The sequence below is a fragment of the Topomyia yanbarensis genome, chromosome 3 (genome assembly GCF_030247195.1).
Source record: "Topomyia yanbarensis strain Yona2022 chromosome 3, ASM3024719v1, whole genome shotgun sequence".
In the NCBI taxonomy this organism is placed as follows: domain Eukaryota; kingdom Metazoa; phylum Arthropoda; class Insecta; order Diptera; family Culicidae; genus Topomyia; species Topomyia yanbarensis.
In genome coordinates, this window is record NC_080672.1 from 154483720 (window position 1) to 154510602 (window position 26883).

A 26883-nucleotide genomic window follows, 5' to 3' on the forward strand; every position below is an offset into this window, starting at 1 on the left:
GACTATCCCAAAGCCGCATTTAGGAAGACAAAATTGTTTCAGCCCAAATTTCCCCATCTCTGAGAAACTTTTTTAATATTTTTATTATAGATATTTTCGTATTATTTAAATTAGGGTTGTCCTTGAGATAAGCATGTTACAATTATCAACTTCGAGTTTACAGGTATTGATGTTGTTCCGTGAAAAATATAATGAAACTTTCGGGTGTTAACGTTTCAGTCTACTCATTCTTCAGCCTTTAGAAACAGCTTTATTATATTTTGTCACCGAACAACCTAAACCTGTAAACAAAATCGAATGGTGACCAAAACTGAAAACAATTATCAACTTCTCAGATTTTTGAAATTAGCCTATGAGATGTCTACTTAGTTACAAAACATTCTAATAGAAGCAACTTTGCTGAACAAATAATTAAGTATATCTTTCATGGATTCTTTGAATTTTTAAAGTAGGGCGGCTCTTCAAAAATCTGTTTTCTTAGATCATCTGTTTAAGTGTGAATTTTTTGCACTTTCAGAACGATTTTTTTTTTTCAAATCTTGTATCAGTTGAATAGTTGGAACCTTTTAGAATCATGAACACGGTCATCAATAGTTTCAGAGGAAAATGTCGTCGTGCGGCATCTCTTCTAAACAATTGCATCAAAATCGCGGGTGAGATGGCGCACTCGATGGTGGAAGATGCGTAGCTAAAATATATTTTTTCACATCGGAATGTCGTTAAAAGAACATTTGCATCAGGTATATGTTCTTAATAAGGTATATCCACAAAACTAACGGACTTAGTGCCATAACATATAGGATTATAAGTCTATTTATCTATATATTTGAACGGGCGATATGTATCTAAGTATTGATTACTTCGGTTTATTCATTAAAGTGTCAGGTACTAACTTTCGTGAACGCACTAATTTGTATTGATGTCAAGGATAAACCTAAGCTTATAAGTTTATTTTCGGAGAAACCTTAAAAAACTAAAAACCTAACGAACACATAAATGTATATCGCTCGTGCAAACGTATAGATAAATAGTGCCCTTTATTAAGTTACTCCAACTTAACATTACACAAGGTTGCGAAACAAAATATTTTTATATTGCTAGATAAAAAAATGTTTCTTGAAATGGTAGTACCCCCTTACGATGACTGAAGGTGTCAGTTGATTTGTAAGCGTGATTACGCTTCATGAAATTTTCCCTAGGACACCTAATGATGAAAACATTAGGGGGGGGGGAGTTAAGGGTTTCATCGTAAAAAAAATCAGTTTCTCGTCAATTTTTTTAGAAAGATAGGTGAAGCGAATTGACCGATTTATTTTAAAATTTTTCATACACATTCTATGTAAAAAATGTAGAACCCCTACGTTGAGTTTTTGAGATGATTTTTGGTTTTTTACTAATAAAATGGCGGAATCGCTGTTTTTTTAAGAAAAATTGCGCCATTTTATGAGCAAAAAGCCCCCTTAATTGAAAAATTATTCCAAAAACTCAACGTAGGGGTGAGGTATTTTTTACACAGAATGTGTATGCAAAGTTTGAAATAAATCGGTTACTTAGTTTTTGAATGGCAGGTTACACCGCAAATCATGTTTTTTTTCCAGAGACGTTCTCCAAAAAGCTTCGTCAACAAGACGCTAGTTGATATTTTTGCCTGAAAAAATTACAGAATGTTATTGAAATGATGTAGTATAATGTACAAAAGTTTCGATCAATTCGCGTCACCCATCTTTCTAAAATAATTTGACAAAAAACTGATTTACCCTTACCCCCCCCTTAACGAGAACTAGAAAACCAATCACCAGAAACTAGAAAACTAGAAAACCAACCAACCAGAAACCAATCACCATTTTTCAGGTTGGGACAGTGGTGCGGTGCGGCGTCTCATCTGCACGTAAGGAATTTCTCTCTAATTGACCTATTTTTTAAAACGTTGGTGGAAATTTGATGATTTTTTTCATGACGGAAACGATTTCAGTGTATTTTAGATACTTGTAACAATTGATGGAAACGATTTCATTAAATATTGTATGGTTTACTTTGATGCAGGATTGATGTTTAGAAATGTGCGGCATCTCTCCCGAAATTATCTTAGAGGGTTTAATCTGTTGAAGATTTTCACAGTGTCTCGTAATTGAAAATTATAAATTTGAGAATTTTGTTTTAGGAAAACGTTTTTTCAAGGTTGGATAGATCGCAGTAGTCCTACGTGTTGGATGTGGAAATTAGTGCGTCAAGCATTCGGTTGTACTGCTCTGGTGTCCATCTTGGAGGAGCATAACAGCTACATACGAATGCGTCGTTAATCCGGACGATCACGAAGCCGTCGTGTGCGCTACCCACCACCTCTTGAACAGGGAAACTGCACATTAGACTGGTTCAATTTTTGACTTTTAGCTCCACCAGGCTCTACTGATTCTTTTTATGGCCCTCAGCAATTGTGCAAATTTTGATACCGATTGGTTGTGTCTACGGATCCTCCGAAAATTTCAAAGTTTATATGGAAATTAGTATGGAAAATAGGTTAAAATATAAAATAAATTCTTAAAAAATCACCTCACCAATCAATTCATGAGAACACTATATATTTCTTAAGGTATTCATCTACTGAACACATACGTGGAACATTGTAAGTTTGTAAAAAATCGCTGAGAAAAGTTATTAACTAAAGACACAGCATGACTTCAACATAAGTGGTCAAATATTATTATTCTTAGCAACCTTGTTTGAATAGCTGCATCTGCCATACGGGAGTGGTGGGTGGTAAGCCTAGTTTACACTTGTATAAGGGCAAGCTCTTCAAACAGGGTTGCTATGATTAATAATAAAATCCACTTATTTTGAAGTCATGCTGCTTCTTTAGTTAATAACTTTTCTCAGAGAATTTTCACAAACTTTCAATGTTCCATGAATGTGTTTAGTAGTAAAAAACCTTTAGAAATATATAGTGTTCTCATGAATTGATTGATGAGGTGATTTTTTAAGAATTTATTTTCAATTTTAACCGATTTTCCATACTCATTTCTATATAAACTTTGAAATTTTTGGAGGGTCCGTAGACACAACCGATCGGTACCAAAATTTGCACAATTACTAAGGGCCATAAAAGGAATCAGTAGAGCCTGGTGGAGCTAAAAGTCAAAAATTGAACCAGTCTACTGCACATCACTTGGATTGCAGCCAACCCTGCACTATCCACCACCCAGTTAACGGTATCGGGAGGAACACGATAAGCCACTGCAATAATTGAAACGTCGCACTTCTTTTCTGTTGTTGGCTGCCACAATAAGCTGGGTTATCTCCGTCGTCATTAGCTTGCCTTCGCCTTTTTATACTCTGGGCATTTGAAGCCTCCCGACATGTGGTCTTTTCCACCCTCATTTGGCAGAGCTAACACTTCGGTTGCTTTGTGCAGTCTCTAGCAATGTGTCCCTTCTCCCCATATTTTCTGCACAGATCAGATCTGTCCGGGCATCTACAGTTTCTTGTTTGATGGCTGGAACCAAGGCACCTGAAACCATTTGTTTAGTGGCTGTAGGGATCAATCGTAACGAGCACACCAACCATCCGATTTTGATCTTACCGCACTCGACCACTGCTTCCTCAACTCTCACATTCGCTTCTCCTCCCACCGCTTCTGCTACGAGTTCCCGATAGGCTGCGCTCTTGATCAATGGATCTTTCTTCATCACGAACAGCATTTCGCCTTTTTTGAGTGCGTCTGGTTATTACGTTCTCCTTCAGCTTGGGATCTTCTCTCACCATTTTGTGAATCACAGCGTACGTCACGCCGTCGTTTACTTTGACGACTAGAGCGTCTCCCCTATACTTCTCCTGGCGCGGCCGAAGTTCTCCTTTCTTCGTCTTCAGCGTCTTTTCGGAGTTTTCAGCTCGCACTAGTAACGTCATCTGTTCGTGTTCGGCTGATTTGAAGCTAATTACTAGATCCTTGATCTGTCCGTGCACGTTGCCCTTGCTTTTTGTCATTGTTAAGTCAATATCTTCGCAGTGCTTGTTGTAAGTCGCCATCATCTGATTGAATGGGCCAAACTTGGCATAGTTTGTACGATAATTGCTTGTTATAAATGTATTCCGGTTTCGCAACTGCCGGGAAGGTATATAAAAATAAAGTTTAGATAGAAGTTTGACTGTATCAATACGACACGAAATGATATCGTTTACAAATGACCATTGCATATTCTCGGCGCTCTTTTAGTGTTTGCATTATTAGTACAGCGAGCCTTATAAGATGGGAGAGGAAAGCGTGTCCAACCTAATTTGCGAAGTGCAAACAAAAATTGCCTTTGTATTGATGTCCAACCTAATTTGCGAAGTGCAAACAAAAATTGCCTTTGTATCGATTCTATTCTTTCTTCATGTGTGATTGAGAAAGGTGACCAAACTATGCTACAATATTCCAGTGTTGACCTTATATACGCGATGTATAATGTTTTAATTGCATACGGATCATTAAAATTATAACTAAAATGCTTTATAAATCGAAGCATGTTATTTGCTCTATTGATGATTGTGTTGTAATGGTCAATGAATGTTATTTTTGAATCTAGAATGACTCCCAAATCTTTAACTCTCTCACTTTTGTACCGCTTGATTTCCTAGAGTGATTGAAATGTAAGGTGTATTTCCTTTCCTACTAAAAGTTATTGCATTACATTTTTTGCGTTTAATTGCAGAAGGCTTTCGTTACATCAGAGATGAAACATACGAATTTCTTTCTGTAATATCTTTATGTCTTGTTCGTTCCTTATTTTTAAAAGTGCTTCATGTTTTCGGCATAGATAAGAACTTTTATATTTTTGAGAATGAATGAAATGTCGTTCACGAAAAAATGAACTAAAGAAGGCCTAGATGGGAGCCTTGAGGAACTTCTGATGTGACTTGAATAGGATTCGATTTCTTCCCTTTGAATCTAACCATTTGTCGACGGTTAGTTAAATATAATCCGAGCCATTCGAGAAGACCTTGTGCAATTCCTAATTTTTCTAGTTTGAATAAAATCAAGAGTATGTCGATACGATCAAATGCCTTGCTAAAGTCTGTGTAAAGAGCTTCAATGTAGTTTCCATTCTCCATTGCAATCAATGAGTAGTTGACGAATTCTAGTAAATTTGAATTAGTTGAACTTCCTTTGAAGAACCCATGCTTCATGTTAGTAATTCTGTTTTTGATTTGATTGAACAGTTTTCAGTTAACGATTGCTTCAAATTGGGGAAAATGCCAGCTTCAAGCGACATGTTAAAAAGCCAAAACTGAGGAGCTGTGAGTTCCAACGCTAAGTTCTTCATAAATACGGGCGCAATTCCGTCAGGTCCAGAACCTTTGGAGGCATCTAGTTTGTTTAGAGCTTCCATAGTGTCTTGAACACATGATTGACGCTAAAGTCTATAATGAATTCTGGGAAGAAATTGATGTATCCGGCTTCAGAAAATGTGGTATAGATGTCTTGAAAGAAGGTTGGGAAAAGATTGCAGATTTGTTCGGAGTTGACAGCAACATTTTCTTTAAGTTTCATTTTTGAAGGGAAATTTTCCGATTTTAAATTATTTTTAACATTTTTAAAGAAATTTTTCGGGCAAAATGAATGGATGAAATTTTCATTCTATTAAAATTTTGACCGTAAATTAAAATTTCTACTGGTGACTCTACTTGAGGAGTCGAGATTACCTATTTTTGATGTCGTTCAAATGGCGTCGAATTTTGGCAAACTGCGATGTCCTCGTCGTTTTCTTCTTCTAGGGAATGCGTCAATGTCGTCGAAAACACGAATGTTGAGAATGGCACGCCTTACACAAAACTGTTGACGAGCATTGCATTTGCAACGTCGACCATGATAAATCATCCACTTGATAGGGATTCAATATCGGTCCTTTTTGAAACTGAATTGTTGGCCTACGGTTCGTGGGGGGTCCTGAGAAATAATCTTTTGCTGCCGCAAGAAGCACTCTATCCGGTGGCAGGAAACTATTGTTGTAGTGACTACCCGTATGGTTGTTGTTATAGTGGGTGCTACCGGCCCCAAAGGTGTTTCTGTGATTGGTATTACTCGTATGGTTACTATTAACTGGCAGTCGTGAGTGGCGCGCTGCTGTGAGTTGCTCTTGATCAGCTCGAAGAAAATTTGTAGTACTTTTGTTCATTAACGGTATTATTATTATTTCTTTTCGATCTATTTTACGTCTTCTAGCCTTTTTGGCCTTTTTGGCTGGTTCAACTTTCTCAATTTGCGTGCATCGTAGTCGCTCCAGTCTGCTTTCTATACCTTCCTCGTACCCAAAAAGCGCCAACTTGATTTATTGATATTTTGTTGTTATTTAATTCGGCTTCCAAACTGGAGCATGAATCAAGCGATGATGTAGCGTTTTGACTTGCCGTTATGTTTGATGATAGCGCCTTGAGAATATCAAGCGTTAGCGTAGAATTTGTGATGTTTTGACTGGTGGATATTTTCGCTGACAGAGACTTAAGCTCGTCAAGATTATCAATTACCAGCGACGGGTTTGACGTCATAGTAATACTAGCTGCTGTGTCTAGAGACAGAAGCTGGCTTATTTCATCATTCATCGTGAGCAGTTCAGCTGATATTTCTGACGTTAGCGTTTTCAGCGTACTACAGATATTATTTTTCGTTGTCGACATTGCTGTATCGAATAGCGAGGTAATGTGATTTTTACTTCCAGCCAAAGTGCTGTTTTTGTTTATTGCTATCAATTCCTGTTTTATCGTTGTAAGCAAAATTTCTAGACCATCGTTCGCTTCGTGAACTATGTTAGGCTTCTCCAGTTGAAACGCGAGCTGGTGCATTACTTCCTTATTGGCTTGCAGTTGTGTTTCGAGAAGTTGTTGTTTAATAAGCCCTTTGAACTTAATCATGGCCTGCATTAATTTTTGCCATGATTCACAGCACGGTAATAAATACGAGTTGATGTACACTCTCTTGTCCTTCTTCCGTAGTGATCCCCTCGTATCAGTCACTCCAATGAAATCGGCGTGGAACTTTCTTGGGCAACCTATGCACGTCTACATAACTGTATCGACGGAAGTATTGAAAGTGCAAATTTCGCAACTCATTATGTTTAGAGTACACACGCGAAAGCTGAAATAATAAAAAACTAAATGAAATATCGTGCGCGGCACCTGGAGCGAATGATAAACGCGTGCGAACTTGACGAAGACTTGTTACGACTTGTTGTTTCCTCAATTCGTCACTTTAGGTAACCAAGACTGTCTGTCTTCTTGGGTAATGCTTGGTTTCGGCGTGTGCACCTGATATCTTTTTCCACGCTTCCAACTCCAAGCCACTATCTACGCCCATAATAAGTAGTCGCCTCATATGATCCCATGGTTACCTTTGCGAGCAGTGAGTTCGCATGCAAGGGTTGACGCGGTCCTTCATAGGCTACCGCGTTCAGAGACAGATCAGCGCTAGCCAGGAGCCTTCAACTGAGCCTACTTCCACCGGCTAAGATGCCGGGTTTCAAACGTACTTGGAGACCTACCAAAGTTTTATTGGGAAGGGGGGGGGGTGGGGGAGGTGGCAGCCAGTCCCATTAGCCCACTCGCCGTTTCGGGTAAGTATCACCCATCTTTACTAGCATAGTCGAATGGCGTGGCTGTGTGGATAAATTTCGATGAAATCCTTATTCACATCCGTGTTCTGCCGCCAGTATGCCGTAATTGGGATCTTACTGGTATCTATCCTAATGTGCCAGTTGCCACTCCAGTTGGGTGAGAGTGCTTTATGGTAAAGTCTTGGACCGACTTGCTTCGATGGAGCTGCTCCGAGGAAAACGTTATGATCCGAAGTTACACCTGCTTTTCATATATTGCTGATTCGATTCTCACAATCTTAGTATTAAATGAAGGATATAGTACATGTCCTAGCAAGACTCCCCAACTTGCAGTAGGTCAACAAATGTACATCGGTTACTCTGAGAGGGCCGAACCGATTTTCTCAAAGTTACTCTTAAATTAAGCGTATAACGTTCTCAATTTTTTTTATTGTTCCATCGTAAAGATCAGGTTCTTAAGAATGTTTTCTCAAGTTTTTATAGAGATCGGAGCTGTAGACGCAAGGTTACAGCGTTTTTCAGCTTACTCCCAAACGGAGGCGTGGCTTATACTTGAAACTTTAAACGCGATTATCTCGAAATCATATTTTCTTAAAAACGTCTTTGCGGTGACTACGATTGCCGAAAAAGTTTTCAACAGATCACATTTTTTTTGGCTTGTTCGTTATTTAACTGCCGTATCCTTGAACGATTCCATTTTTTCGTCAAAATTTTTATATCATTGTTATGAATTTTTTAATAATTTTTTTCAGGTGAAAATAGTGTTTTTTCGGAAAAATCTTTACCGTAGAACCGACAAAAGAAAAGCCATGTAAGATCACCACTGAAAACCTGTTTGCAACAATGAAATTGCTCCTGTTCATCTCTGTTTGCCTTTTGAATGCCGGGATAGATTTTGCCAACTGTATCTCGAATTCTTGATTTGTTAGCGGGACGGTGTCTTCGATATAGTTGCCTAAGCGATAAAAACCTACGAAAAGATACACTGAATAGTTTTGGATTCTGCCACTAGGTAGCGCTAGTGAACATGACATTCATGAGTTTTGAATCTCAAGATTGCGACTATTTAGAAGTACAGTGTCTTTGCCAGAGTTGTTGATTCAAGAATTTGGAAATTCTGGCATCACCTGTGACAGAACGTGCCATGCGGAAAAAGTAAATGTCACCGCGAACCAGATCCTTCTTGATAATTTTCATTAACTACGTAGTCCCAGTATCCTAACTACACCCAAAGCGTCTTATGAAAATATTTTGGACATTATTCAGATGTATTTAGCAACCAAATAAGTAAAAGGAACGGATACACGTAAAATTGTTTTATTCTATTCAATAGTTATAATCAGAGTTTACAATTTTCGCATTCGTGAACAGAATAAGGCGATATTTCACCTACTTCGACCAGCAATAAAAAAAACAAACATACGATGTAACACTGTTTGCTCTCCAACTTTTCTCGACAAGACAGCATTGGATCTTCTCATCTTTTCGCGCCTAATGTGAAACTGCCGAATAATTAATGGTTTCCCAAAAATATTAGATACAGATCCTTAGAATGAAAATACTGCAATAATGTGGGGAAATAAATTCTATAATGTAATATATTAATGGTTTTTCTTGAACCTAATTTATCACGAGGTTCGAAGCTGCGAAATTATCACGCTTCTATACTGCATTGTCAGCAAATTCTCGCAATTTCTTGAAAGGTGGAAAGTTGGGTCCGTGCCTGCTAAGGATGAAAAAGCTGTGCGATAAACTGCTTGTCGTGAGAAAGTGCGAATATTTTAACCTCTGGTTATATTCAATGTTGTTCTACTCATGATATCGAACCAAATCAGTACGTTGAACAAATTGAAGAGTAATTGCGTTTGTTTAGCATTCTTCTGTATTTAGGAAGGTTGTGTTTCTGTGTGTTTTGTAAGCATCCCCTTTTACCGATTATCATCGGTAAAATGGTTGAATGTTGTTACAGAAAGGGTATACAGGAGTTTTACGACTTCCAAATCAGAATTTCTTTGCGTACACAGAAAAAAATATTTTGAAATTTTAAGTTTATTTTCACGCACATATTTGGAGCATGAATATAAATGTAAAATTAAGTTCCACCACAAACACACACGACTTGTCGTGCTTTCTTCAACGAATTTTATTATAATTTTACACGTGGATTGAAAATTACAGTTTCTTTAAAGGGAAAACCAATACGCTTCTTATGTATTTTTACTCGAATACTGCTGTAAAATGAATGACATGTAATATTACACGAACGAAAGTGTAAAATTGTATGCTGTTTGACGATCCAATTGATTTTAACGTAATTTTCAAGCAAAATTTTGATTCAATCGTTGTATGTTTACATTCGTATTGATTTACATGTCGTTTAAATTTCATTATTTTTGGTGTGTACATATTTCAAAATTATGAATGAAAAAATAGTTTAGTTGAGTAATTTATTAAACTATTTTTCGGAATATCATCGATTTATTCTTTCCCTTGGTGATATTCACCATTTTCGGTTGAAGTTCTAAGAAAAAAGAGAACAACAACCTTCCAAAGAACCAGCAAACTTAGATACAGAAGGTTGAAAAAACTACATGTTCAAGCCTCCTAGTGAAAGAATTCCATACTATTCGATATACCACCTCGAAGGTTTTGATCTCGTGACCAACTTTGCCGAAAGCACTGACTCGCAAAAAAGGAAATTGAGATACATTAGGTTGAACAACTGACATGCTCACTAGCGTCGCCTAAACGTAGTTTCCTGAAGCAGCCTTTATAATACATCACAGGTTTGGATTTGCTTAGCAATTTCGTCGAAGATACTGACTTCCTAAAAAATCCAAATCTTTAGATACAGCAAGCTGAAAAAATAACACGCTCACTGGCGCCACCTAGCAGCAGAATTTTATTTCAAACTGTTTTATTTTCTATTGACTAGTTTTTGATCTTCTGAACAAGTTTTCCGAAGGAAGTAAACCTCCATATGATGGAGATCGCGAGATATATTAAACAGAATATTGTTTGGTCCAACTTCCCACAACGCGCGTTCTATTGGTCTAGTTTTATCAACCACTTTCAGATTGTATTGTTGCACATGAGGTATATCAGTGCACAAAAATGATTTTATCTTGTCCAAAACATGTTATCTGAGGAATACATAGTGGTTTGGCATTGCAACAAAATGATAACGAAAAATCCCAAAGTGTTGTACAAAGTACAACAGTGCGAGTGCTCGAGGGTTAATATAGTTAAATCGTTATCTTGCGTATATATGAGACGGTTAACAAACATGTATCAAACAGTAACGTTTGTTCTTATTGTACACTTGATACAAATGATATGTTCTTACCATTAAAGTTGAACAAAAACGACATTCTAGATTCTTTTCTATTGAAAAATCTCGAAATACAGAAAATTAAGCGCTAAACGAACTGAAAATAATGACCGGCAGTATATGATTATCTGCTACCTTATGCTAACATTTGACAGCTATAATGCTAAATTGTTAACATTTTTATTAGCGTTGTCAAATTCATCTGAAGAGAAACATGTTGAAGTAATGCATGTTACTTCGCTGTTGCAAGTTACCCTGTTTGACGGTAATGCTAATTAAGTCAATTAAGTATGATATTTTTTGTTTTAAGTTTTTCAGCGTCGACGTGTAGCTTGTCAAGTTCGTGGCTAGTGAGCCATTGTATATAGGTGCAAGGTTTACTAAGAATGTAATAGACATATCCAAAATTTTATTGAACATAACCAGCAATGGAATCATAGTTTGGAGAAATGAGAAAGACACAATTGCACCACTAGGTGGATTAAAACAGGTTTTTGTTCCATTATTTTCATTATTCTGTCGCTCCGAATCTGCCATTTTTATATCTTGCCCTTTATTTCAATTTATGTTAAATATTTTGAATATTACAAATCTGAGAACAGATTAGTAATTAGCGACCCCGAAAACCCCCACAGCTACATTGCTCTTCATGTATTTCCTTTTTTTGAGAAGAAAAGTTTGATGTCCTACTTCTCCCTACAACACACAAACACAAACAAAATATATTTTATATAAAAACCCAAAAAATAATTTCCAAGCCGTACTTCATGAATTTTTAATGGTGGGAAGTGGCGATGTTCTAGTGAAATATAGTATTAAATGTTATTTTAATAAGAATTCAGAACAAGAGGTGAATCATTTGAATTTATACAGAAGCATTGTGTAGTTTAACAATAACTCACCACGGAACACTCGCGACGATCAACACAACCCACCACGCGAACGCGTAGGACCATTTCATCTCCACTACGCATTCCTTGGAACATTGCCGCCCGAAATGCCAGCCTGAAACTTAAGGGTGATTCTGATACAGGAGCTGCCGGGCAGATAGCTTTCATCGTAGGGTTAACACACCCTTTGAGCGTTACTAATGTTGCCGAGTTCAAAACCTCTCTTGTGTGCGATAATCGTTGCATTACCACCTCGGATAGTCTCGTATAGTTCCAGCCTGAAATATGAAGGTCTGTATAGTACCGTTGAAACACGTTAGAAATAAAAACAGCATATCAGCAAACTCACCGTCCCCACTTTTAACCTGCGTTCTAAGAATAAGATCTTCACCCAACAAAACAGATCCTCCCGGTTCAAGCGAACGGGTAAATCCATTTCCGTTATCTTGTTTCCGGAAAAGCCCAAGTTGAGATCTAAATGGTCGTTGCGATCCTCCGAAAGCAAATGTTCCGGAGGCACTTTTTCCTTGTACATTATTGCCGATACCTAGTCTAAAGGCGTGAGTCCTGGCAACAACTCTTTGCTGTATTTTACACTGCAGCGTGAGAATTGCATCTGAAGCCGTTCGCATACCGACAATCTGAGGAAACCTTAAACGCAAACATAATTCACGAGCGTTACTACCACAGCGTTGTACACCACACTTTGTAAAATAACTAGCATCAATGTTCACTAAAAGTCGCGATTGATCTATACGCACATTGCAAGGAAGCAGGTCTCCGCTATCACTATCCACGTCTACGATTGGGGTACTATCGATGAAATTTTGAATTGTTAACGTAGATCTAAAATATCCGCCACTGTTTTGCTGGCAAGCCAGTTCGTTCAATTGAAGTCTTATTGGAACACCTTGTTGTATTTCGTCACGTAAAGACCGTCCAACCGGGGGTAGATAACCGTTTGTGGGAGTGTTGTAATGATAACCATCTTCAATAGAGGGTGGGTTCACAAATCCTTCATCTGCGAAAGACGGCTGTGAAGAACTAGGTGGTTCGTAGAGATATCCGGGTGCAGTTGTAACGATTATTATTTCATCGCTCTGCGGCGGTTGTTGAAGTGGTGGTAGGTAGTCATTGGCTGGTTTGTCCGAAAATACAGGATTTTTATCAGGTGGTATATATTGATTAACAACCGATGGGTATCCGTCAGAAAACGGCGGTAATTGCGGTAGTGGTACCGGCTCATCTGCGAACGTTTTGTCCGGTGGTAGATAATCATCAATGAAAGGGTCGTATAAATAGCCTTGCGAATCTTGCTGAGGAGCTATCGTAGGACTAACTGCTTTGCGGTTGATTATTACTTCAGGAAGCAGAGTTGTGGTGGGTTGGGTATTCCCGTATTCGTTATCCCTTCGCGGAGGAACGAGTGCTCTGATCAAACTTTTGGTTGCAAAAACATCCGCGTGTGTTGTAAGAACCGACAAACAAAGAACGTATACAACGAACCGTTCCATTTTTGGAAAGCAGTCTCAACCCAAGCGAACTTTTAATAAAACTGAAAGATCGGTATCAAATGGTTTCACTTTTATAGCTTGTTTGGGTATATATTTCGATAAATAATATAGCAAAAATATGCATATAACTGGCTTCAATGATCACGAAGTGGCAATTTCCCGATGTTATTTCGAAATAACTTACTCAAAATTCCTCGTGTTAGGTCTACTCTTAAACAGCATTCAAACAACATGAAAGACCGCAACCACGACTAGCGACCAACTCGGTCATATGTGTCGTGAAGATACAATTCCCAAGTGGCGATGTGGACAACAAATTAAGTCACATTATTCACTTTCCCTAACAATGTCAATCGTGAGTGGCAGCTTGCGTCCGACCAGCAAGACAGAACTTATTTTTTACTTTCTTTAAGAAGTGATGTATGCGCGAGCACGTACTTACGTCACGAATCGGGCGGCCTTCGATGGAAATCCACTGCACATCAAAGAATAAAAACAAAACCAATAAACTGTTGAATGAATTTCGGGGAGAAACTTGATAGGCCAAAGAGGATGCTCTGACACTTTCAACTGCGGGTTGACAACAAGCATTGGTCCAAGTCATGGCACGCTTTTATGTGAATTCAGACTTGCCAGAGATTTATTGTAATTTGTTACCGCATTGCAGAAATAGGGACCAGGTATCTGCTACGCCGCCATGATTTCTATGCCAACATCTAAAACGTCGCGTTAGGGTCGATCCACAACAAACAGAATCACTTTCATTCAACACAATTTTATAATAGTCGAGTTCATTTAATTTGTTGGTGCACCATGGTGTAAAGTTTATGTTATTCACCGACATGTCCAAAACAACACATTTCTTCAATCAGCTATCTAATATTTTGAGACTTTTTAACAAATGTCTCAAAATTGAGTCATACCGTACAGTACCTGACTAGTGAAAATCGAGCTTCGAACGATACAAGCAGAACAATTTGAACTGTCAGTGGGCCCATAATTTGTGTGCCCTCTGAGATGTTGACTTGTGTCAGTTTAATACAAATGGGATAGGGGTGCCATTTACGTGATAGGGACATAGTCGGAAACAAAAAGAAGAAATCGCTCAGAGTGGATGAAGTTGGATATAGTTTCGAAGTGAGAAGGGCTCAGAGTTTCGTTTTGGTTTTATCAAACAAGTCTTCATCTGTTTTGATTGTTGAATAATGCGTGACAAAAAATATGCTTGTGACTTTATAAGGAATCCAATAATTTTGAACATGGATTTATTTGGTGGTTACAATGCAAATATTGATTGATTGACAAGCTCTCCGCGACTGGATGTAATGTATGCGGTAATTCAAGTTCGTTGAAAGCTGGTTTTCATATGCTTCATGATCTTAGTGCGTATGGCGTAAACCATTAATCTAGAAGAGCGTCCGTGATGATTAATGATGTATTGCTTCACTCCTTGATATCGTGTCCCATTAGGTATAAATAGGAAATTTTACTTCGATTTCATTGTAAATTAGTCAATAGTTCTATGAAATCTTAGTAGACACTTCGTTACATTTTTACATTTCTTATAAAAGAAATTGTAAAAATATAATTTTGGAAAACTGAAGTTTCTGAAAAAAATATAATATTTCAACTCCAAAAAGTTTTTACCATAACCTTATAGTAGTAAGCTTACACTAAAATTCATCCGTACAAGCCCACCCTCAATTATTGCAAAGAACCATAACGTTTTTCAAATTATCATTTCTTTCAAGGTAAATTTTGAATATTATTCAAGATATCGATTACAAATCGAAAAGGTGTAGCCTATTTTCAACTCCTCCCAAAGCCCTTACCAAAGTAAGAGAGATTTGTAAATATCGACACATTTCTTCGGGCCAATTTCCAAAGCCCTACACTTCCTTTCCAAGTGGGAACTCAATATTTGACCTAAGTCCATTCCGCCTATGCACAAACAAACGGTGAAATTTTCATCAAAATCGAAAAACATCAATAGGACCTCTCGAACAAAGGGGTGCCACCTTTCGAAAATCTGGCTCTTAAATTCATTAGTCACACAAGATGACGGGTCTCAGGAAAACTTTAAGCACTCAATCAGTACAATTTGACTTGCCACAAGTCTCCGGCTAGACACTGACACTGTCTGCTCAGTCGATTTCAAACTGATTACTGACAGTTGAGGAATTAAATTTAATGAGTACATTTTTCATCATAATTTATTATAATTTAATTACATGCAAATACCTATAATTATGGATGCAAATCTTCTTTCACGGTAGACCAAATAGCTTGCAGTTGTGAAATTCTATCGAGGATAGTACGCACTGAACCGTTATGATGTACCGACAGACGACGTGTGATTAGATGTTGCTCTTCGAAACCCCCTCGGGATACGACGTGCCAGATGTACTGTGTAACACTGAGGCTAAGGCTGGCTTCTACCAATAACATTGTAATTACTGGAATTTCAGGTTTGAAAATTAAATTTAGTAGAAAATAAATGTAAGCTAAAAGTCAATTAGTTCATCTATTAATGGCAATGCTATTAACTTATTCCATCAATGCACAATGGAAACAACGCAACACCTAACCATTCCACTCACCGTGAAGTTTTAGCATTGAAAACGTTTTACTCGACTATATGGGGCTGGGGATAGGTGTAAAACTAATATTTGAAATTCAATCCGCGTCACGAAAATGCGGTGTGAATGATTGCACATTGATTCAAAATAGCATTTTGAGGTACATAATTCATAGGAATCAAAACAGTCCATATTATCGATTTTATATATACTAAAATGTCTGTGTGTGTAAAAGCGCCATCTCTTGAAAATATAACAGACCGATTAACATCGAAGAAGAAGAAAAAGATACATATTTTCCATATAATTGCTGCCTTAATCGGCAGGGTATTTTCAACTATTTCATAGCGTAGTAAATACAGCAATTTTATGCATCTCCTTCTTTATCCTGAAAGAAACATTCATTCGATAATCCGGACCAAGATGAAATTGTACATAACCTGTTTTAAAATCATTGAATATCGTTATGTTTACCTTCCGGTAGACGCGCTAGTACACAGAGGTCGTTGACACAGAGTGTGCGCTACTCAGAAAATCAAGCGAGAGAGTCTTTGAACACCAGCGCCTACTCGTTCAGTAAATCATTCACGCAACTTCAGGAGAGTATAATTTCTGAAAGAATGCTCACGGATAAACGTTACACGGGTTCAAAAACAGGCTAAAATAAAACCAAATTCAGCCATAGCTCTTAGCAAAGTATTCTTAGTTATTTGGTTTCTTCGGAAAAGTGTCTTGTTTTGTAATGATAAAAAGTAGCTCCAAATATCAATTACGCGAAAATTCAGGAACAAAAAAAAAGAATTTAAGGAGTTCATCCTAGAAAATGTCTTGTAGCTGGATTCCTCTGAGACCGACACCGTTACAAAGTGATACGATACTTGGGAACTCTCAGTCTGTGCTGTGAATCGACGATTGCAGTCCAACTAGCCCTGTTGAAGATGTTTTGTAAGTCCAGCGCATCCACTCCGCAGCGGTACCGGTTTCCTTTTCTCATTTTCTCGGCCTAGCCTCCATAGTTTCCACGACCGTTGGTATTGCGTTCACAGTGGATATACTTCTCCGGATGCTGAACTGCATATTGGAGAGATAATTCTCTACTTCCGTGTATGTTGTAAACCTGTTAAAGATTACTCTTTCAAGTAGCTGACTGTATCCAACAGGCATATCTTCCTGTATGCTGAAGGATTTCTTGCCTGGTTTCGGCAATAACACCAGCTTTTGTCGCTTCCAGATGTCGACGAAGTTACCATCGATACACTTTTGCAACGGTCCTAAACAGATCGTAGTTCGTTGGGATTGTTGCTTTGGGATTGGAACCTTTTTGGTTCTCAAAGCTTTTGCCACCACTACCAGCTCCTCGTTGCTTACCCGAACAATGACTACGAACCGGAAATGAACTGGAATTCTGGCTGGTTCCAGTTCGCACACGGGATTCAGTGACACAACCGATTCTAACTAGAATCCATAGACCATGCTGGTGCAGCTTCTCTGACATAATGTTGCAACTGAGTGAAAAGCCCCAAAATATCCAAGAAGACGGATGCCATATGGCACATCTGCTCTTTGTCAGCATAGGCCATTTGGATTTCTGTATAAAGCAACGCAAGACAATCGTTTGCCCCTTTGCGGAAGCCAAATTGTGTATCTGAATGTAAGCCATTTGCTTCGACTCAATTGTCGAGGCGAAACAAGATAATTTTCTCGAACAACTTCCGAATACAGGACAGTACGTTTTCTGTACCGTTACAGAGCTCGGACAGATTTTCTTGGCGAAAGCGAATATCCTGCTGTTTGAATATTCCACGTTCTCGTTGGTACTGTTTCGGTTACGCATACGCCGAGCCGTACCTCCATGAGAGCTCATCGCTGTTGCTCTCGTTAACCCGTCGACGAACCGGCACTAATCCGTCTTCCCGGAAGGCCTTATATGCAGTGGCCTTCTCCGCGTACAGCTCTGAGCACTCTTTGTCCCACCACGAGGTGGGAGACCGTCCATGGGTATTCGTACCGGATACTGGTTTAGTCTGAGCTTGATTCGCGCTGTCGAGAATCAAGCCAGCTTAAATCCTGTAATCTTCTGGATCAGGGATCATCTTCCACATTCAATCTAACTGTAGCGATGTCGAGCATAGCGATAAATCCAACGCGCTTGCACGTGCTGATGGTGCAGGAACCCGCGTCGTTTCACCCGTGTTTAAGATGGTCATGTTGAAATTGTCGCAAAGCTCTTGGATTAATGTCGATCTATTATCATCATGAAGACTGTCCCATACCGTATCATACCAGTTAAAGTCTCCTAAAACTAATCGCGTTGCCAGTAAGGATTCCGTGATATTACTAAGCGTTCGGTGTCCTACTGTGTCTCTAGGAGGAATGTAGATGGATGCAATGCAAAGGTTTTTGCCTTTGATTAGAAATTAGCGACAATTTCAATGCCTGGTGTCGAAGGGAGGTTAGTTTGGTTGAAGGAATGGCACTTTTAATCTTCAAAAGTACTTGTCCATAAGAGTTTCTTCGATCCAGACGAATTATATTAAAGTCGTGGAAATCGAGATTTATATTGGAAGTTGACACGTTTCACATAATGCGAAAACATTTCATTTTAAACTGTTTAGTAAAAATTTGAATGTATCGATTTTCGGGAGGATTCTTCTGCAATTCCACTGTAGGACAGTGATCAAATCAATGACCTCGTTTGATGACTTAGCCATCGAAGGATACGATCGCTACAATGAGGGGCCATTTAGCAGTCAACTGCTTCAAAAATGTTTGTACTATAGAGAGAAAATGTATCAGAATACTGATTCAGTAATATTGAAAGCTGTGAAAATTAGTTCCACTATGTCAGAAAATTTCATTAGTCCGTTGCTGGACTGAGTGTCTGTTTCAAAAAAAAGGGGATACCTGGGGTTTTTGGTGTCCCTGGAAGTGGTGGATACTTCTTCTTATCATTAGATTTGAAACAACATTTCCAAACCGTAGTCACGACACTCCGGTTATGTCACAGACATTACCCATCCATCGTTTTGGGAAAGTTTCTCATCCTTCCAAATATGTTCCCAAATATACCTTGTTTTTAAGGAGTTATTTCTTCCACCCAAAAAAAAATTGCAATGGAATAGCTTCTTTTGCCTCCTAAAGCAAGCCACTCCCTTAATATTAACGACGTTCATGTAAAACTGTTTCTATTGGGTAAGGAAATTCCGGCTCTTTGTGTTCCTTGATATTCAGGCCTGGCGAGGGTACTTCTTATCTCCATAATCACATAATTCTATTAGCAGTGAGCGGAAGAGATCCACAGAAATCTAAACAATAGTCACGATTTTCGTGATCAACTTTTTTACATTTCTTATAAAAGAAATGTATAGAATTCGCTCAAACTTTTAAGATTTTTTCCGAGGCCCGGAGGGCCGAGTCTTATATACCAATCGACTCAGCTCGACGATTTGGGACAATGTCTGTGTGTGTGTATGTAACGGACAAATTCTCATTCGTGTTTCTCAGTAATGGCTGAACCGATCTTATCCAAACCAATTTTAAATGAAAGAACTAAAAAACAGTATGAACGCTATTAATTTGTTTTTGGTTCTGATGTTTAGTTTCCAAGACATGAATGTTTGAATGCGTAAAAATGGCGTTTTTTGCAGTTTTTTAAATTATCTGCCGAAATTGACATTATGGATTAACAATTTATATGTTTTCAGATAGCTTTAACGAATACATTTCGAACAAGCTATAGATACTTGAAATCGGACTATTATCAAAAGAGATATTAAACATTAAATGCGGACGAAAGATTTTTATCATTTCCCATTGCCAGAAATATGACCAAAAATATGTAATCTATTATTAACGCCAAAACGGCTTATTTTAGGTCAATATTATCTTCGGAGAATATAATGGAGGCAATATGCCCTTTCTTTTGGTATCGTGCTTTTGCTGATTAATCACCCTATGAGTGAGATATTTTCACAAATTTTCTTGGAAGTGATTATATCGAAATGATTTCTTCAGCAAATTTGTAGCTCTTACTTTTGCAACTAACTTTACTGAAGACTTCAAATATCTATTTTGAATACTTTAAAAGTTATGGCTTGTTGTTTGTGGATTACTCTTTGTCGCCTATTTATTGCTCAATATAGTAATAATCCATTGAAATAAGCTAAACATTATTTCGATAAAACGAATTTTGTATTTCATTTTACTATCTACAACCGCTAGAAATAATCACCGAACACTTCCAAGTTGTCTGGAAGGAACTTGATAACTTATCAGTACAAAAATGTTCATTTGTGCGAACCTTCTGACTGCAATTTTTCTAACTTATAACCATCGGATCGATCTGAAACATATCGGAAAATGAGAAGCGAAATAAATAACTCCAAGTAACGGCGTAGCCAAGAGAAGGTTTTGGGGTTTTAACACCATACAACCCCCGCCCCCCCCCCCCCCCACACCCAAAAAAAATATTGAATTGAAGTTGAAAATTTATTGATGCAGACTAATTTAATTCAATATTACAATAACAATTATCTGATCCGTAGATTGATAACCTGTTGTTGTAAACATCATGAGGACTTTTGATAAATTGTCAGAATGGGGTCCTCCTGATATGTAACTGATCTATTGGTCTTGATTTCACAGTTGTCTAATAGCATCAATATCAAATTCCTGCCTGAAAACATTCCAATAGAAAATTCCAGAGTTCTGTAATCAATCATAATCCTCAGATTTATTTTCAAATTGAGCTCGTTTTTGTAGAGATGTACTGTAATAAGGGTCTTTATTTAATAGGAAGCGAAGTTAAAATTGATTTAATGTCTATGAAACATAGAACTGCTCACCAAAAAAAAATGCATAACTTTCAACATTTGCTAAAAATGTTTTTGCCTTTCTCATTCACTCTAAAATTCGTCAATCTAATCCCGACCCGAAGAGCCGAGTGTCATATGCCAATCGAATGTAATCGTCGAGATCGGAAAATGTGTATGTATGTGTGTGTATGTGTGTATGTGGAAAAAAATGTGACCTCTCTTTCTCAGAGATGGCTGGACCGATTTGCACAAAGTTAGTCTCAAATGAAAGGTACAACCTTCCCATCGGCTGCAATTGAATTTTTTTATTGATTGGACTTCCGGTTCCGATGTTACGAGTTGAAGAGTGCAATCACGCAGCAAATTCCCATTTAAACTGAAATGAAAAATTTTCAAAATCAAATTTGTATTTTTGATGCCAAATGACTTTAAAATGCATGAAACATTGAGATGTTTAACAAAAATTGACTTTTTTAGACTTTGGTACATTTTTGCCTTTCTCATATAGAAAGGTTATGCAATCACTCTAAAAATCGACAATCATACCGGCCCGGAGGGAGTATGCAGTGAGGGGTTGCTACTTTAAAATTAAAACAAGTTTAAAATTTCCTAACAAGTTGAAAATTTTCGGCAGGACCTGGACCTCCCGGATCTTTCTCCATGATCCGCCGCTGGTTTCAAGCGATGTTTCAGTATCACATAGTATCTCAAGATCGTGGCTGTCGATCCGTATATGTATGTGCAAATCGTACTGAACATGTAATATTCATTTCCACCATTGTATTGAACATAACCAGCCATGGAATCGTAGTCTGGACAAATGAGACAAGCACAATTGCACCACTAGATGGATCAAAACAGGTTTTTGTTTTGGGAATGCGTCGAGTTGAGACGAAAACGTAATATGATTAATAACGAGGATAACACTTTCCGAATGTAGAGAGAAATTTATGAATGTAGAGAGAAATTTATTTACGATTTCCATTCGACTCTAGCAGTTCCTGATCGATTTTGATGAGCATTTAATTTTTGTTATATGACCAATTATATGTATAGGTCAAATGTTTAAAAACAGTAATTTAAGGTCAGGATAGCATCATTTTGAAACCGCCAATTTCGGAGGTTTAGTATCTTCGATGAGTTTTACAAACGTTAAACAGCGCATCATTTGATAAAATAATTTTGACGGTATATCGTCCAAGAAGTATTTATGGTGAATTTTCTCAGGTTAATATTCATGACTACAATAAAGTCTCAACAAATTCGCTAAAGACACGAACTCTGTTACTATTTTCTGAAAAAATAATTCTGCATAATTTTAAAACTTCAAAAATTACGGTTTCGGAATTATGCCGTTTGGACAGTATGATCGATTTTCACCAAACCGAATTTCTGGCTACGCCGCTGACTTCAAGTAAGTAGAAACAAAGTCGTTCTACACTAGTTCACAAGAAACATCTTCGAATGCTGAATATCTATTATAACACATTGAAACCCCGATTTTATCAGCCAAATATGATTATATGTTTGATGGGCTTTAGCAGACGAACAAGACTGAATTCGAGTAAATCCTTTCTTGAGCATGTTTTCCTTATCATGAAGATATGCGAAATATGCGAAAATAAAAAGTTCATCATAATCAGAAATAGTTATCAGACTACATCAAGGGACGAGACGAATATTTTAACAGCTTCAGTTTATTATAAAGAAAAAAATTGCCCGATTTAGTCAATGTCCCCATTTTGTCAGCCTAAAATACACCATGAGACTGATAAAAATGGGTCGTTATTGTATGTATTATTCGCTGTGTTTCACATTAATAGGTACATTTCATTTTTGGAGATTTTTTTATTGCATCGAACTACAACAATTTTTAGGTAGTTTTCAAGAAGTTATTTTATAGACTTATTCCAAAATTTGGCGTACCTATTCCAATTCATATACCAATTAATTGGTATACTTAAGGGTTTATATGTTGCAGATAGAGAAAATACTGAAATTTTCAGTTTTTTTCCTACACAATATTACGAAAGCTTATTAATACAAATACTTATTATTAATACTAATAAGTTTGTGAAAATTATAAACTATTTGAAATTTTTTAATAGTTTAATTTTTTATTTAACCGTGATTTTTAATAAATAGTGACCATCGCTTCACAACGTAGTCTATTTTTCATGTCTTGCGGTGAGCACGATCTCTCGAATTGCTGAACTGAAAATTATGGAATAGAAATTAATTTTTAGTATTCTTTACAGATTAAACTCGCCGCGCAGATAGCTCTGAATTAGACCCGCTGGTGCCCTAAGACGATTTCGATAGATTTTCAGAGCACTGTGCACCCAGTGCATTAACGCAAGTGACGGAAGGTTATCGGAAAGCTTCGTGAAAATGAAAATTCCAGTAATGATGATGATTTTCCCAAACGGTTCATTTTCGAGAGGTTTTTATTTGTTCTTTGACATTAGGATTAGCGACAATAATTCAAATCAAGGATACTACTGGGAAGTCACCTTTAGAATAAGTCGATGTCAAAGTAAAATTTGTAACTATGCACGCATGCACTTCAAAGATAGCGTGATATCAGGAGCTGCGATTTCATTTCAACGCTTTTTTGTGAAAAGGGCGATACTTACAAATGTAAACATAAGGCTTTTTTCATACATGGCTTTGAAACGCAACAAATTAACCTAAAAATTTTGATTCTACGATATTTTTTTCTTAAACTACAGCAAAAAATACAACGGGCGAAACTGTATTTTTGTTGGTTTATTTAAAGTTTCGCCCTCCACGCTCCATGCAAACAAACAGGGCGATACTTTTTTTGCTAGCAGTTTAGAGGCGAAACTGTTATTTTCGTATTTTTTTAGGATTATCAAGCTGATACCAGCTGTAAATAGTAACAATGATTGCTATTCAAAAAACACGGACGAAATCGGTGGTGCAGAACGGTAGTTATTGTAAAAAAACGTAAGGGCGATACTCCAATGCTGATAGGTGGGACCGAAAAAGTAAACAATCGCCAAAGGGGCGATACTATCATTTTGTCAATTTCAATAGCAAAAACAAATTTTAATTTAATAATTTCAAATACTTTATGAAGTTTTGGGTTTCGATCACTGAATCATGCAATCTAGGATGTAAAAAAACACAATAGTTCTTAAATAGGAAATAAAACCAAGTCTGGAAATATTCACTGTTGATTTTCTTTGAATGGTATCACTGCTAGTATCGCCCTTTTCAAGAAAAAGCGTTGATTTCTTAGTTCTCAGTCGCTTTGGAAATTTGAGTAAAGTATAAACTTCAAATCGATTCAAAAAAAAATCGATTTGAAGTTTAGTACAAGTTTAGTCAGTACAATATATAACCCCTTTAGGAAAATTCAGTTTTCCCACCACAATTTAGATATTTTATAAACAGAGCATTAACAATAATTCGTTGGTATGTCTATTTTATGGGCCATTTTTTCGCTTTCCCATTGATTTGGTTTGAGATTTCTAGCACTAATGTTGTCCTATGCTGATTTGAGCGATTCTCTGAGTCCTGCCATTATCCCATATAGTATGTGTTATCAAAAACATCGCGAAGCATCAAGTTATAAATGTTCTCAAACGATATAATATCCGAAGAGAGTGATAAGAGTTATAAGAAATGTCTCATCACACTGTTAGGTGGATTAAAAGCGTTTTTTCAAAGTAAATATATTGTGCTGCTTGTCAAGAAAGTAATTCAACTAGGTTGGGAACTGTGTCATTTATTAGTTACTGCTGGCATATCGATTTTTTCACAAACAGCTATTGTTTCTTTCTGCACGGTTTCACGAATAAATTTGTTCAATCAATATAGGATGAACGTGCTCGACTCTCGTGCAATGTAAGCGCCGTCCTATGGGCAAAATCGTAGAGTTTATTGTTTGACAAAACTACTGTTCTGCTGAATACCTCTTCTTCACATTATATATCTCACGTTCAAATGATAATTATCGTCGGTAGATTTCGTCCCCTGATAAGCATAACCGTAGTACTATTTCAGCCTTTGGAACAACTTTTGCAACATTCGCGCACGTGGCTGTTAATTCAAATGGGTTTCACTTGAAAGACCTAATTGCGAGGCATCGCATCTTTCAGGCATTATCTCTTCGCCCGGTTAGCCACTCATACGTTTCAGGGACGGGGTGCTCTCGATAGGTTCACTTCACACTGATTGATTATGGTTTTCTGATGTAAACTACAGTCTGAGTTTACGATATTGACACCTATCCGCGTGTACCTTGATTAGTAGTTATGGACATAACTCAAATTGCTACTGCTGCTTTTTCTCGTTCCCTTCTCACGGTGTGTTTGGTAGAACAACTTTATTCGAATAAAATCGACATCGCTACAACTTCAGCATATGATGGAATGGACTTTTTCCTTTAATTTGCAAGTAAAATAATCGGCCGGGGTCTCCAGAACAAAAAACCTATTTAAGGTTTTTTTTAAACTTAGGTTTTATAATGAAACTGGTTCAGATTTTTGACACCAGTTACTAAAAAATGAGAATCTGATGGGCAATTTTATTGTCTACAACTTTGTAGTGAACTACAAATCGATCCAAAATCGCCTCAAAGTCTGTTGGTTAAAAGTTGATTTACAAGAACATTTTCATTTGTAGAAAAATGATTCGCTTTGATTGAACAATGTGTTCAGAAGAATTTGGATGTTGGACTAAGATGATGGATAAAAAATTTATTCTATGAGATATAGGTTTAACCTTCCGGTAGTCGCGCTAGTGCACTGAGTGCACGCTGCTCTGAAAATCTAGCGAAATCGTCTTAGGGCACCAGCGGCTACTCGTTCAGTAGTCCATAAGCGCGACTTCTGGAGGGTTAAGTTTATTAATTTTTGGGATATATTCGAGGAACTCCGATCGTCGAACGATATAGTTGAAAAGTTTATCTTGTACTCAAACCTCACTTTGGTTTCAAAAGGAACAAATTTCGCATAACCTAGGCGAAAGGCGTCAATGCCTACTGTTATGCTTCTCTTCGAGAAGAAATTCCGGAATCGCTATACGCTGAATAGAAATGGCAACAGTAAATGAGAAAAAAAGGTTTTGTCCATTGTACGAAGATAGGTAGCTCAACATAGAAGTGGATATAGAGAGTACTACCTTTATCCAAAAGAGATGTTGCTGTTACTGTTTTCAGATTCTAGATAGCGTTGCCAGCCTTCTTGATAGGTGGTCCTCGGTCTTGTTGTATATAATGCAAGAAAACACATTTAAATTATTTGGAGAAATTGCTGAATGTATGGTCCAGCGCGTTTCTTTCTTGTTCGTTTTCATGTTGTGATCCGTGTTCAGCGAGTAGCGGCTCAAGGAATTTCCTCTTAAAGGGAACTATGAAATTTGGTTTTGATTTTTTTTTCTAAGCTTATGTGAAATGTGTTCCTTTAGGAAATAAAATGCGTAATGCAGAATGAGTACATACAAAACTTGGCATTTACACATTCTGATGAATGGAATCTACTCCAAAAGATAACCAATATGGATCTAAAACTCAGAGATTTTTATCTTTCAATTATCTTTCTTTTAATGTTGAAAGGGACAAATAGAATTTACAATAAAATCCGTCATTTGTTACAATGCCTCGAGGTTTTCTAATTATCCACATAGAATCTTTATATATATATATATATATATATATATATATATATATATATATATATATATATATATATATATATATATATATATATATATATATATATATATATATATATATATATATATATATTTATATATATATATATATATATATATATATATATATATATATATATATATATATATATATATGTATATATATATATATATATATATATATATATATATATATATATATATATATATATATATATTATATATATATATATATATATATATATATATATATATATATATATATATATATATATATATATATATATATATATATATGTATTTTATCAGGTAATTCTTGATTACATAAGCTATCCCCTAGAATGAGAAAAGAGATAAAAAAGAAGAAACGAATACATGATAGAAAAAATACAATCTGTTATTCTATTAATCAATATCTTAGAAAAGGTAAGATCATCGAATAAGTTTGGTCATCATATCATTGGTGCCCAAGTACCGGTGGAATGCAAAA

At 36.8% G+C, this 26883-nt stretch overlaps 1 protein-coding gene across 5 annotated transcripts in view; it reads right to left on the reverse strand.

Annotated features, from left to right (window-relative positions):
- Positions 1-26883, reverse strand: part of LOC131689931 (uncharacterized) — a 103332-nt gene that overhangs the window by 25722 nt on the left and 50727 nt on the right. For 3 of the 5 annotated variants that reach the window (XM_058975322.1, XM_058975323.1, XM_058975320.1), the window contains exons 1-2: positions 12154-13720; positions 11817-12082 (exon numbers count right to left, since the gene is read on the reverse strand). The exons of 1 other annotated variant lie outside the window; for it this stretch is intronic. In XM_058975322.1, coding sequence (XP_058831305.1) covers positions 11817-12082; positions 12154-13318 — 1431 coding nt within the window. In that variant the 5' untranslated portion in view covers positions 13319-13720. Of the gene's footprint in view, positions 1-11816; positions 12083-12153; positions 13721-26883 lie in introns of those variants that run through there. One more of the 5 variants, XM_058975321.1, reaches the window with a different exon arrangement.